General features: G+C 39.3%; 1 protein-coding gene across 2 annotated transcripts in view; it reads right to left on the reverse strand.

Moving 5' to 3' along the window:
- Positions 1-13,846, reverse strand: part of CLVS2 (clavesin 2) — a 64,958-nt gene extending 51,112 nt beyond the window's left edge. For both annotated transcript variants that reach the window (XM_032407957.1, XM_032407958.1), the window contains exons 1-3: positions 13,350-13,846; positions 11,944-12,869; positions 1,009-1,183 (exon numbers count right to left, since the gene is read on the reverse strand). In XM_032407957.1, the coding sequence (XP_032263848.1) occupies positions 1,009-1,183; positions 11,944-12,332 (564 nt within the window). In that variant the 5' untranslated portion in view covers positions 12,333-12,869; positions 13,350-13,846. The remainder of the gene's footprint in view (positions 1-1,008; positions 1,184-11,943; positions 12,870-13,349) is intronic.
- Between the last annotated feature and the right edge of the window lie 542 nt (positions 13,847-14,388).

Here is a 14,388-nt window from a genome sequence, read left to right on the forward strand (position 1 = left end):
GAAATTACTATGGAACAGAGATCTGGATAATTTTGGCTATTCAACATGAAAAAATAAAGTCTAGCATTCTGGCCTAATGAATGACAAAGATATAATTAGTCATTTTAAAACAAGTGATATTTTCAGCGGTAAAAGTTACAAAAATTAACTGTTGACTTGCAAACTTCTAAGATACATGTTGAATATACAGAGAATAGTAACTAATACCACTCAAGAGTTAATTTGCAAATTTGGTAAAGAATTTAAGATTTATTCCATACGTATTATATACAAAGTACTGTAAAGCAAACCACAGAAAGTGGAAGGACATCCTAAAACTTAAAAAGTAGGTTTATGACATGTCACTAACTAATAATTGATTTTCCACTTTATAGTTCCGAACCAGTTAAGAGTCGTTCACTGGAAGAAGCACCATTCCTATGTCAATTCCATGTGATGGCCCTTCCACCAAAACAACAACAACAAAAACCCGAATTAAGTCTAGAGAAGTAATTCAAAACAGTGATTCCAAATCTTAGATATCAAAATGCATATTGATTGATTGCTTTTCTAACAGCTTTTTGGGCAACATGAAGATATTAATGATCATATCCCTAATTCAGGAGGTTAAGTGGAATAGTAAAACAAATATTTAGCTAATAATTAATATACACAGAAAAAGAAAAAGAAACAAAACAAAAAAGCCTAAATAGCTAATAATTAAAATCCAAAATGTGCTCTTTGTTCTGATTATCACGATAAAAATCTCAGGTCATCACACACATTTATGCTTAGACATAGTGAGGTTTGTACCTAGTATTACAAACCCCATCTATTAAAAGGTCCATATCTTTCAACTTTTCTTCTATAATCCTTTGTCCAGTTAGTGTTTTAGTGTTGGTGCTTAAAAACTATTTTAAAAAAATGTTTTTATTATTCTTTAAGTAAGACATTTTGTCATTCTAACACATTAGATAAGAGAAGTCAAACACGAAAGACTGAGAAACTGGGTAATTTGTCAATTTTTACCTGAAGGCCTTCAATAGCCAATCGCAGCATGCTTGGTGTAAGTTTGGAGGCTTGCTTGAAGGTGAAGTTACTCCAGTCTATGATCAAAACAAATCCATTCACTTGAAGCTCAGGATCTTCAATCATAGCTTCTAAAGAAAGTAAGATGGCACGCAAAATATCCACCAGTGTGTACCTATCAGCAACAGAAATGGACTGCATTAAATCTAACAACCACTTTTGTCAAAGCTATAGAAAGTGTTTAGCACACTGAAAATTCCTTTTAAAATACCTCAGGAGTCTGAAGATAATTTTGTTTAGAAATCTTCTTCCAAGAGGAAATTTATTTGGCACTCCAGGGACATATTAGAACTTAACATGTATTCTCCCCAAACAAACTAAAATGCTTTTGAAAATATTTTGTTTCATATTTTACAACCATTTCCTTTACCTCCAGGCCTTCCTATGATTTTCTAAAATTTCATCTCACCTATCCTGAAAACTAGGCATGGTATTTTTTGAAGCAGCTCAAGAATGCCCTCAGTAATATTGACATTTCACACCTTCACATTTGGAAAAGTTGAGAATGAGATTTGAAGGAGTTCCACCAATAAACAAGAACACTAGGGTAAACAGCTATGGTTAAAAATGTCAGCAGATTTTAATTACTCATATGGAGTTAATATCATAAAGATGCAATGAAAGAAAGAAGGATATGGGATTGAGTCTTTATCTTTTTCAGCCTTGCACCTTAGCACAGTGCCTGGCACATTGTAGGAACCCAATGAATGCTCCTTACGTTCCTGTAGAATGGGAGTAGACTAGAGTGCCAAGGCACTAATTAGAGTAAGATACTGCCTCAGCGAAGGCAACAGAACAAAGAGCAAAATAAAAAAGCCAAATTTGAGAAGTATTTTAGAGGTCAATTTGTTAAAATGTAATACTTAATTAGACACAGAGACTAAGATTGAAGGAAGAGTAAAAGATGACACAAAGATTTTCTAGCTTCAGAGCCTGAATAAATGGTAAAATCTTTCATCAAAATCAATAATGCAAGAAGAGGGTACAGTTGGATGATCTGGAAATGTAGAGCTTGGAATAAAGCCCATTGTAGTACTGGTGAGAAGTATGTAGTACACCCAGAAAGATATATCAAGTAAACATCTGAAAAAGTAGATCCTAAACTGAGGAGAAAGCTCAAGGGGGAAAATTCCAAAGTCAAAAACACACAGATCCTAAGTTCAAGTAAGTGAAGGAGGTAATGTAGTCAGAGCTGAGAAGAAAATGAAATGGTTATTCAAGAAGGGGATTCCAGCATTTCAAGAGGAATCACCAAATTTATGAAAATGTTAACATTTCAAGTTTTTTCCCCTCAGATATTCAGGTGGAGACATCTAGCAAAAGCTAGAGAAAGAAATGTTGACCTCAGGAAACAGGTGGGATGGGGAGGGCTGGTAGATTAGGGGTAGAAATCCCTTCGATGAAGACAGTGTGAGATAGTGAGTACATATGAGGGAGTAGTTCTATTTTTCACTCCTAGAAACATTTGGAGGTGAATGGAGAAAGCATAGTAGTCCAGAAAGGAACTTCAGGTGATTTTTCACTTGCTCTGGGTCTCATTTCCTCATCTGTAAAATCAGTAGTTTGGAATAGAATCCCTTTGGGATCCCAGCATTACTCAAGCCTACGGCACGGTGTCAGAAGACTTCAAGATGGAATCTCTTCCCTGTCCTTCATTAGCAGTGTGGTCCTGGACACGCCATTGATCTATAATTCTGAGGCTCAGTTCCGTTATATGAAAAAATGGAAGTACCTATGATTAGCTTACTCGATCTCACTGGCCGTGTAGGGCAGGGGAGGCAAGTTAAAGACACAATTCAGGGGAAAGCAATTCCACAGTGCTAGGTATACAGCAAGTGCTCAGTAAATGTTGGTTGGAATAGATACAGAGCATACTTTTTATTGTAATGGTAACCATAGACATAGTGTACTAAGCAGGATATAATCAGAACTAAAGCCTATTTGTACATTATACTTAAAAATTAATGATGATCTTTAGATAGCTTATTACTCTTATAAAAGGCAAGGATCAAGAGATTATTTTTAAACCTTGGAAGGTATACAGCCTATCTTACAGGCATAAAGATATGGCATCCCCAAATACTTCCTGAATATGTAAGATAATAAAATTTTGTGTAGAGTTCTATTACCTATTTGTCTTTAAATCTGTAAAATATGTATGGTTGAATACCTTATTTGTCACTCCATGGCTGGCCTATCTCCTCTATGAATATAATAGCCTAACACAGTGTTATGACAAAAAGCCTATAAACCTACACAAACTGGAAAGATGGAGGAGGAAGGCTACATTTCTGGTTTAAATTTGGAGACCTGTTTAAAAAAATACTCATTTTAATTCCTGAAATTCATAATAATAATTTTTCTAATTTTTAATTAGAAAAGTCCAATTTAGAATTTCTCCCCATTATGATTATTCTTATGTTACCCGTAAGAACACCAAACAGCATTAATAATACCAAAATAGCATTAAGTAAAACTTGACTCTGAAATCAGCTTTGGAAGGATGATGTATTATATCCAGTGAGAATAAACCATAGCACCAATAAAGGCAGACATCAAAAGGCAATTTGTTTTAAATAACACATTTTAAGAATGGTTTTCCAAAACTGAGGTCAAATCAAGAGAAAAATTTACAGACATATCATTATTCCCAAGGAAATACAATAAGGCAAATCCCATGATCAGAGATGAAGAAAAGCAGCTTTGCCAAGTTTTCAAGAGCAAATTTCACCAAGTTTTTAAATTTATTATCTTTCTTCAAAAGGAGAATCAAATGATCCTTATATAAATCATTTTGATGTCCAAATTGAAGAAAAGAAACATTAAAACATCTTAGCTAACTGCATTCAAAGGGCAGGTCAAAACCACTCTTGACACTCCAGTCCTCTGTTGTCAAACATGTCTCATTACTACCATTAGCAGCTCAGCAGGCTCTTCATAAGCAGAACATTATTACATGAGATCTTGCTAAAGTCTGTCAAATATCTTCCAAAGAAATGGAGGATTTTATGAATTTTACATCTTCTGGAATCCTACTTTCATTCTTCTCTTTGAAATTATTTTTAACTGTTATAATCTACAAACCTGAGGCCATTACAATAACTATGCTCGAGTTTGAGGTTTATCTCCTAACTGTAGGAGCTCCACCATTGCTATTCTTCCCTTGTATGTTGGAAGAAAGCCATAAATAACAAACTAGCACATTAATGCAGCTCTCGACTCTTGATTGTGCTTCTCAAAACAGCATTAAGTAAAGCCTGCATCTGAAATCAACTTGGAGAGGATGATGCATAGCAGGTAGTAAGAAGAAATAATAACAACAGTAAGGGATTTTACAACCGGGACGCCAGACTATATAGACCATTGCTCTTGAAAGACAGCAGAGCTCCGATAATATGTAAAAACCGTATGGAGAAGACGGACACCTGTATCTCCTATTTGCTACGGATACAGTCAAGAGCAGGGAAGCTTGTTCTCTTGCCTCTGGCCATGCAAGGATTGGGGGTGCTGACTGACCTGTGCTGTCCTGGGGCTTACAGAGTGGCGTCCTCTACAACTTACAATCCATGCAAAGAGCAACCTAAATCACAAACAGGTCATTTCCTTCCCATTCCCCAACCTTTTCTTTCAGCTTGACAAGGAAAAACTGGCATCTGGGCATCGCATTGAACAGCACAACAACAAGCAATTTCCCTTTGTCACTAAATCAATCAGCCGTTATTAAATTCTTCATTAAGGCTACCCCCACCCCTCAGTTTTCATTAAGCCATGTTTCTCATGTCTCAAGCACTTCTTATTAGAAAGGTGCTGAGGGGAAAACAACGGCAAAGAATTGCCTCTATTAATGCCTCGGGGTATCTTTAGCGCTAAAGCTGATGAACCTATCTAGGTGTTTTATATTACTGAGTGGTAATAATAATAATACCTCTATCTGTGTAATCGTTTAAGATTTCCAAGGCAATTTCAAATGCATTATCTTAATCTCAAAACAAGCTCAAAGTCTCTATGCTGGCTTTGTTCCTATTATTTTGGAGATGAGGACACAGTCTCAGAGAATTTGAATGGTTTGCCCAGAATTACCCTGGGAGTAAAGCGGGGAGCCTAGATGAGAAGCCGGGTCTTTCTGACACTTGACTTCTTTGCACTCCCCATGCTACCTCATACCTAGAACACAGTCTAATGAATAGCTGTTCTGCTTTTTCAGGTCTCTGTGGCATGTGTGTCAGAAGACAGATCGGAAGTCAATACCAACATGTCACCTTGCCAGGTTACAGGGCAAGCTCCAACCTCGCCCCAGCAGCAGGTTTTGGGGAAGGAAAGGCGAGAAGACATTCCTAAGAGTCTGAATGGGAAGAGGAGAGATCTACAAACCCTAGAGAAAATATGAACTCTGAAATAATCATCTGTCTGGCTTATATCACTGAGCACAGAAGATTAACTGTCTGAGCCTTGCTTTAGTTTTACTGCTGTGGGAATGTAGGTGAGTGAGAACAAGTGAATCACTGAAAATGAAACATCTACAGGAATAATGTCTTTCTTTGGAGAAAAAAAGGTAAAACAATGTGCACCTACTGACATCAGAATAAATAAAATAAAACAAAACAAAATAAAGTAGAACTGTGCTGGAAAAAATGCAAACATCAGAAAGGCAACTCTTCTTTTGAGGGTAGAATACTCTCAGCAAAGGTCTGCTAAGTGCAGTCTTTGTCTTCGGAGATTTATTCCAGCAACTGAACTTTCTAATGGTCTATTCTGATGTTCGGTCAAGATTTTCTAAACGTTAGATGGAATTCTTTCCCGTAGATTTGTTTTTCACTAGACTCCTTTCGGTAACTGTCTATACGCACACAAAAAGTTTGACCAACTCACTTACTAGTTGTATGGTCATGGGTGAGATACTCAACTGCCCAGAGCCTCAGCTTCCTCATCTGCAAAATGTGGATATCAATAGGACCTGCCTTGTAGGATTGTGATAAAGATTTAATAGATTAATCTTGTAAAGGGCTTAGAAGAATACCTGGCACATCACACATGCTATAAAAGTGTTTTAAATGAATGAATAAATGAAGTAATTAATTAATGAATTAAAATGAAACAATAAAAGGTTAAATTCTGTTAACGGAGAAGGCGATGTTCTCTCTGCACAACACTGAGGAGCCCGCAGCTGCCCCTTGGCCCTGAACTTCGAGCACAGGCAAAGTGCTGTACCCCCATTAAGCACTTACAACCTCTCTGGTAGTTATTTAGCGCCTCGTGTTTTTTCTTCCCAGAGGTCATATGCCCCTTGATGGTACAAAGAATATGTTACATGTCTTCATTTGCCCCTGGCACCTACTAAATTTCTATGTATGTAACAAATGCTTGACTCAGGCGTACTTTTTAAAAAATGATTTGAATTGAGTACTCTTTGCTCAGTTTGTTATTTGATGTTACAAAGACCTGACATACAGGGACATCCTTCCCCCCACCCCACATCAGGAGTGCTGTTTATTATCTTAGTAAAGTATATGCACCTGCTCTCTGTGATATAAAAGAGCTCAACCTTTCCCAGAATGGAGGAAATGTAATTCATTCGCTTAGGATAACATTAATTTACTAGCTGTTGGCTTGTTTTAAAATATCTTTAATCATTTCTTTTGAGGCCTCCTTTCAGTGCAGTAACCTCAAACCCTTTGCTTCTCTTCAACTTTGTTTAAAGTTGCATATCTAAAATATGAAAATAGCCCGGTTCATGCCAAACCCCATCAACATCCTACTTTAAGGTTGGCATTCTTGGTCTTCGTTGTTATTTCAAGTTTATTTCACTAATTACTGTATAATTGCCCCAGTTTCTAGAGACTGTCCTATTTTTTCCAGAGATTTATTCCAATATTCCACTAACATTTCTCAGGACAATTTTTTTTTCGTTCCCATTTTCCATGGTATGAACCAAGGGCATAGTTTGGAATAACCTGCAGTTTCCAGAATATTTATGAAAAGAGCCTCCTTATAAGGAAGCAATACGGAAGCTCTGCCGGGACAGAAGTCCTGTGGAATTGACGCTTGCCATTTCCAGTTCTGACTGAATCTCAAAATCCACCATAACACAACACAAGATGCCTCCAGGATTTGAAGGGTAAGGATTCCTGACCTTGACACAATATAAAACACTGTAAAACAAAAAATTGAAACATATTTAAATAAATATAAGTAAACTTTAATAAACTGAGACAAGAAGTCTTCAAAAATCTGGCCTCAGAATTAAGCCTATAATCGGGCTCCCTGCTTGGCGGGAAGCCTGCTTCTCCCTCTTCCCCTCCCCCTGCTTGTGTTCCCTCTCTCGCTGTGTCTCTCTCTGTCAAATAAATAAAATCTTTTTTTAAAAAAAATTAAGCCTATATTCTTTTGTATGTTTGTTTGTTTTAAGATTACTGAGTATGAGTGTTTCTCCCTAATTATATAGTTAATTGCCCTTGACTATTCCTAGTAATTTTTACTTTATTTTGTTTTATTTTATTTTAGTGCACTTCCAGAGAAGAATGAAACTTTGTGGCTGGGATTAAAACAAACTTGTATAGTCTATGGCTGTTTAAAATGTTAATTTATTATCAACATAACCTTCTTTTAATTTGGAGACTGACCACGTTATTTTAATACATGGGAGCATATTCACAAGTCAATCAGAACTTGCAAATATCATTATTTTCTTTTTCATGAAAAAGCCACACAATAGGAATAAACAAACTGACAATAATATGTTTTTTAGGCAAATTCCAGGATAAGCTAGAGAATCATAGCCTGATATTTGACCTGCCAGTCTTCTATCCCTTCCACAGCTTCAATACTATAAGTGATCATCAATGTTTATCATGACAAGCCAAACATAGTGCAAGATGGTCAGTGCTTCAAAATTGCCACTATATTAGGAATCATTTTGGTTTAGCTGTATTTAATTGTTTTCTAATGGTTATTAGTCAGATTCCAGATAAATGCTTGTTTGATGTACAAAAGTATAGAGAACTACTTTATAATTCTAATGAAGTAAAATACTACTTATGACCTACAGGCCAACTATCAGAATGCATGTCATCATTATGTTTCAGGGGCCCAATTCACTCATGAATATTCACAGGAAGAATGTTCCAGTGAATTTCAACTTCTCAGATACCTGCTCCTATGCTCCAGAGTCTAAACCGGTCTCTACTTTAATTCCAAGCTTCCTTTTCTTAAGATAGTATGATCTCTTCTAGCTTCATGTTACATTATCCTCACACTCTATTGTTGCAATCAGGTGGACAATTTGAAGGTATCTGCTGAGTCCTAAGCAGGGCACTATCATTCAGGAAGGAAACACAGCATATAATGCATGGAAGACTACTGCATCTTAGCGATGTGGTGTAAGAGTTCAGTTGTTTTTAATTTTGTGGAATTTATTCTTGTTTTCAGAAATTATGTTAGACAATCTGAAAGAAATGAGATAAAATTGTATGAATCTTTACCAAGGTATAGACTGCTCAACAAATGTAATAAATCATCTGACCCTGTTCTATCCTTTTTAGAAAAACCATAGACCACATTGAAAGTCATTTTGACATTCCAGTATTTCAATTATTTTTTAGGTATGTTAGAAGGCAGGTACACTGTAAATATTTTTATTTTACCTTAGTCTTCCTGAAGATTCCATGTCTCCTATAAAAGCTTTGGAAATGGTCCAATTCTTTGCAATAACCTGAAACTGACCTGCACCACACTGCAGTATAAAGAAACACTATTTTATTTATAATCACCATCTCACACACATTTACTCTTGCTAGTCTCCTGAGGAGCACAGAAAACTGTCCTACAAATTTCACACAGGAGAAAGTATACATCAGATAACTTCCTACTTAGAATCTTTTTTTTAAATGCATAACTCACTTCAACTCAACAAATATCAACTAGCAATAACTCTAGATCATGTGCTATTATAAATATAACATAAGACTTAGTCTTTTTTGTTATACAAATTAGTTATTTCAGAGGTCTTTACAAAATTTTTTCAAAATTCGATTAAAAAAATCTTGCTTTCCCTTTTGGGAAGTTGGAAATAAGCTGTTTTGAAATAAAGGGGACATTTTCTTCTACCTCATTTCTGGAATTTCCCTGTGTAATCCTGGACGTTCCCACCTATTGTCTCTTTAAAACAATGCTATTTTACTTTCTTAAAACAACGCTACTTAAAAAAAAAAAAAAAAAAGATTGTTAAAAGCCAGGCAATTCACAGAACAACTCAAGGAAGGTGGTCAGAATTGTGATCAGATGTGCAGTCTTCTCAAGAGACCCAGGTTGTTTGGTCTGGCAGGATGAGAGCAGGATCTGACTCACAGAACAGGAGAGGCGTGGGGACCGAGAGAATTTGGCATGTGGCAGATCCACCTAACAGAATGGTAGTATGGGAAACATTGAGGGAAGGTGGCACAGACTTTGTGAAAATTCAAGTCAGATAAGAATTGAGGCTGCAGAGTGTAGAAAGGAAAGGGATTCAGACCCAAGGTAGGAAAGGGGCTGGTGACATCCTGATACTAGAGGAAGAAACTGCCAGAAACCATCCTACATGCTTCAGAGCAGTTCTTATGCACATATCTCAATGATAGAAGTTTACAGAATATGTCAGGAGGATAGGGCTGCTTATCCACTAGTCCTTGTTACTGATATATGCAGATCTGATTTTTTTTTCTAAGAATATAGGAAGAATTTTAGACAAGTTCTAAATAACTTGTATGCCTTCTGATCTTGACATAGTATAACTTCTTGATTATACCTGTTTGTTTCCAACCGCAGAAGTAGAATTCATAATTTTTAGCCTATAGGTCCAGATAGAGTATTTTTACAGGACATAGCTTCTCATTTTTAACTTCACATACATGAAATTTTAATGTTTAGGATTTTTGTGTAGTTTTAATACAAATAATTTTATATGCCAATTAATAAATCATCTCTCATTGTAGATTTCCAAGGAGATAGATTTTCATTACTAGTAACCTATCCTTTATATGAAAAATAAGACAGACAACTAAAACAGTTTCTTTAGTAAATCTGGAGTAATCAGCTTCCCATATAGATGAGAACTATAAGTGACTTTCATCTTAATTAGGCTTATAAATCAGTGTGAATATTAGTTAACTTATAAAAATAAGTGAAAAAAGTCTGATATACATGCATGTCTCTGTGAACGCAATCTGCCTCTCTAATGATATCTTTGACAGATCCTGAGATATGTTTAAATATAAAATTTCCATAGCACCCATTTCACTGTAGCTCAATAAATAAAATGCCAATCTAACTGACATATGGATTATGTTCCTTCTTGGATAGTTTTTTTTTTCAATTTTGATATACACAATAATTGATTTGCATGACCCTACAATGTACATCTCAGATGGGAAAAAAATTAAAAACTTCTTAAAGAGGAATTGTGGTCAAAAGATGGCATTTCATGGGCCTTTAAACTTTGCCACCTGATAAAAAGTAGAGTGAGATCTTTGCAAGTAACCAAAATAAGGAATAGACCTCTATTCCCCCTCAATAGCTAACTCTATAAGTTTCTTAGCTTTATGATTCCTTAAGTAGTAATTTGTCTTTTTATTTACCTAAAAGAAATCAGAGTAGTTCTCAACTTAGAATTACAGGGAACAGGTGACTAAAGAGTAAAAACTTGTTAAAAATATTCACTTACATTGTAAGATTTCAACAGTCTGAGAAGCCTCTCTAGAAAACCGTAAGATCAATAAGCTTTCTCGGTAACTGTAAAAGTCTTTTACAATTGTTCCAGAGATGTTTTCAACGAACCAGATGCATCAAAAGTCACCATTCACAGAACTAAAAATACACCAATGTTATGACAACCAGCTCCTCATGATTCATAGTTCTGGTAACATTTTCAAGTTCCATGAAATATATTTAGCTTTGAACTTAATTGAAACTACCTTACCCAAGACCCTTTCATAATTTTTTATGTCTTTCAGTCTGAGAAAATAATTTTGATTGAGGAAGTGGAATAGTTCTTCTCTGCATTCTTCTGTTATAATGTAGATGAAATAAGAATATAATTTCTCCTCCATTAAAAAGCAATAGAACTCCAAAAGTCTACCAACTGACATGTCTGAACATTTTCCACTTGCTTACAAAAGATGAAAAATCACATCAGACAGAAAACACATTCTTTAGATTAGTGACAGGTGTAGAACGAGCATAGTAGTCAGCCTTTATTTTCAGTGTCAGTAGGCATGCTCAGCGGCGGAGGGTACAACTCTTCCTTTTCATTGAAGTGACACACATCATATTATTCTTTCATCTACACACCACCAAGCAGAAAAGTTCCCAAGCAACAAAACTATTTGATCTTGGTTGAATGCCAGGCTATTCTTTAAAAATAAAACCTCAGTACTAAGGAGACAGATGATGATGATGATGATGATGGTGATGGTGATTGTGATGGTGATGATGATAATGAACCTAGTTTAAGAATTGCATTAGGGGAGGGAGGAAAAGTTGTCTCCATTCTCATCCTCATTTCTCCACAGAATAGTAAACTTACTCAAGAGGTGAAAAATTTAGCAGCTTTATTTAGAAGTTGAATGATTTAGATTGCAGCACAATATTAGGGTTCAGGAAGCATTTAGAGCTGCAGTAGAAACTAGGTGCTCACAAAGTAAGAGTTTCAAAGGTAGAAATAAAAGCCCTTCTCCCACCCCTGAGGATGCCCACCAGACCTCATTTTGTAGTTCCAGTTTCTCTTTTCCCCCAGCCAAATAAACAAACACATCAAAGCTTTAAAACCATGACACTACTCAGGGTAAACTCTGGAAAATGGGAGAGTAAAAGAATCCCTAGGACAAGTTTGAATTTAGGATTTACCTGCTCTGATCCCAGTTGGCTGCAAAAAGGACTAGAATCTTCCTGCCATAGTGGTCCAGATTGGCCAGGCCCCCAGGGAAGCCATCCTTCAGTGCCTGCTTGATGCCAGGGTCAGTGGCTTTGAAGCTTTTGAACATGTCCAAGTTCTGCTGCCGGTACTCAAAGTACTGGGCCAGGAGGCGGAAGGCCTCAAAGTGATGAAACTTCCTGGCCCGCAAGAAGCGTAAGATGAAGGCATCATCTGTGCGCAGAAAGCCAATGTCCGGCCTGGTGATGACCATATCCCTCACCTCCTGGATGTCCTGGTGCAGTGTGTCTGGGTTCTCGTTGAGCTCCAAGCGAGCTTTCTCCAGGGTCTCAGGAGAGAGACCAGCTTGTAAATGAGTCATTGTTCTGCTTATTCCGGAACCTTCCCTTCCTCTTGCTGACTGTCCCACAACAAACCTGGCCTTTGCCACCACCACGCGCTGGCCTCCGGACCTCACTGCAGCCTGCTTCCTCTTCTGTACAGGAAATTATTTGTCTTGGTGTCCAGACTAGTACCCTGTTGCTCCTGCTTTCCCGCAGCTTTTTTCTGGGGGGTATAAACTTCTTTTCCCACCCCTTAAAAACAACACGTCAGTTTGGTTCCTTCTTCCCTTTCCTCTAAAGAGATGTGGACCTCTGGCGGGCCCAACACTCCTTGTCCTTCCTCAGTCCTAACAAAACACCCCTAAACCCACCCTGCACGCTTGGCACTGATCTTGGTACTGTCCTCTTCTCTTCCAAGATGTAACAAAAACAACCCCCACGCACATCTCAGCCCCAGCTCTGTGATGCTTCTGCGGTCCCTACTGAAGGATGCGCCTGCCAGGGATAACGATGGGAATTCTGATTAATAATAAGGTGGCTCTTCAGCGCTGAGCTCCAGGGCGGGGAGAGAGCGTCTTTGCCAGAAAGAAAAAGAGAGAAAGGGAAAGAGGGGGGAAAGGAGCTTATTTTTCCTTCTGCTTATTCAAAGATGCTATTTTTAAAAGACATTTGTAAGATTTTGTTTAAAATGATTATGATCTAATTAGGTGGAGACTCTGCAGATAGCGTACCTTCCCTCCTCCCCTCCTAGATACACCGTGATCTCAGAAGGCACCAGAAGGGTTTCTGGTGGCGTTGGCACCAGCGTGGGCTTCCCCCCCTTCCAGCCCCACCCGCAACTTCTGCCTTCCTCTAGCTCTTTATTTCAACGGAATTATGGGGGGGGAGTGCAGGAAGGAGGGGGGATCTCTCTCACAATATACGTTTCAAATGCGAGGTTGGGGGCGGGCGGGGCGGGGGGGGGGGAGAAGGTAGAGGAGTGGAGAATAAAATTAAAATGTCTCTACCTTTTCTATAAAACCCCAAAGCAAGAGAGAAGAGCAGTGGGCTCCTACCAGCAAAGCCGGAGGCGGGGACGCTAAGCAATGCGGCACTCCCTGGCATCCATCAGCCCCGGCTTCGGCGGCGACAGCCGCATCAACTCCTCTCCGTGGGATGGCACGAGCAGAGAGGAGGGGCGGCAGCCGGGACCCGGGCCGAAGACGCACTGGGGAGCAGCCGTGACCACATCGTCCGCCAGCAGCCCGCTGCCTCTCCCAGCAGGGGGGTGGGGGTGCGGAGCTAGGGCCACCGGCGTCCCAGGTCCTCGCCTGGCCCTGCCATTCGCGTCCCCGGGAGAAGAGAAGGGAGGGAGCGGGGTTCCAATGCCTGGATGGAGAAGGCCACGCGGGCGGCCGCCGCCTTTGTGCGCCCGCGCGGCCGGGCGGTGGGCTCGGCGGGGCTGCTGCTGCGGGGCGCGGGCCTCTCCCCGTGCGCGCCGGGCGGCGGGAGTCAGGCGCGCCCCTCCGGGCTGAGGCTGCTGCTGCGGCTCCGGCTGCCGCGGCTAAAAGAGGACTCGGCTCAGCCCAACTCCTCTCTAATTATCCCAGCACAGATCGAGCGGCGACGTAAGCGCTCACTCAGCTCGCGCACGCACCCCGCTCCTCTCGCCCTGACTCGGCTGGGTAGGACGGCAATTTCCGCGGCATTCAAATATCCTGAGCCCCAAGTTTAGCCTTCTCCTTGTCGGCACTCCCGGGCAGGCTACTCGAGCGGGCATCACCTGGCCTTGCAGTCTCCCCACGCCCCTCTCTCACCCTTTGTGTGCAAGACCCCAGAGCGGCCGGCGAGTAGCCTTTGTGGATGGTAATTCACGTGAACACACATTTTCTAGGTCCCATAGGAGATCATTTTGATGTGCAAAGCGTACGGAAATATTTTGTGCTTGCTGCATTTGTAGTTGACAGAAATGTTCAATTTAGAAAAGAAGACCAGAGTGGGTTCAAAGAACTGTGTTGATGACTAAACCTCCGGAGGAACTTATATGAATAGTATTTCAGCCATAAAGTCTGGCTGCTGAATTACTATTGAAGAGAATGGAAATGAGCACCGGGG

This window comes from Phoca vitulina, unplaced genomic scaffold, assembly GCF_004348235.1.
Source record: "Phoca vitulina isolate PV1807 unplaced genomic scaffold, GSC_HSeal_1.0 scaffold9, whole genome shotgun sequence".
Classification (NCBI taxonomy): Eukaryota; Metazoa; Chordata; class Mammalia; order Carnivora; family Phocidae; genus Phoca; species Phoca vitulina.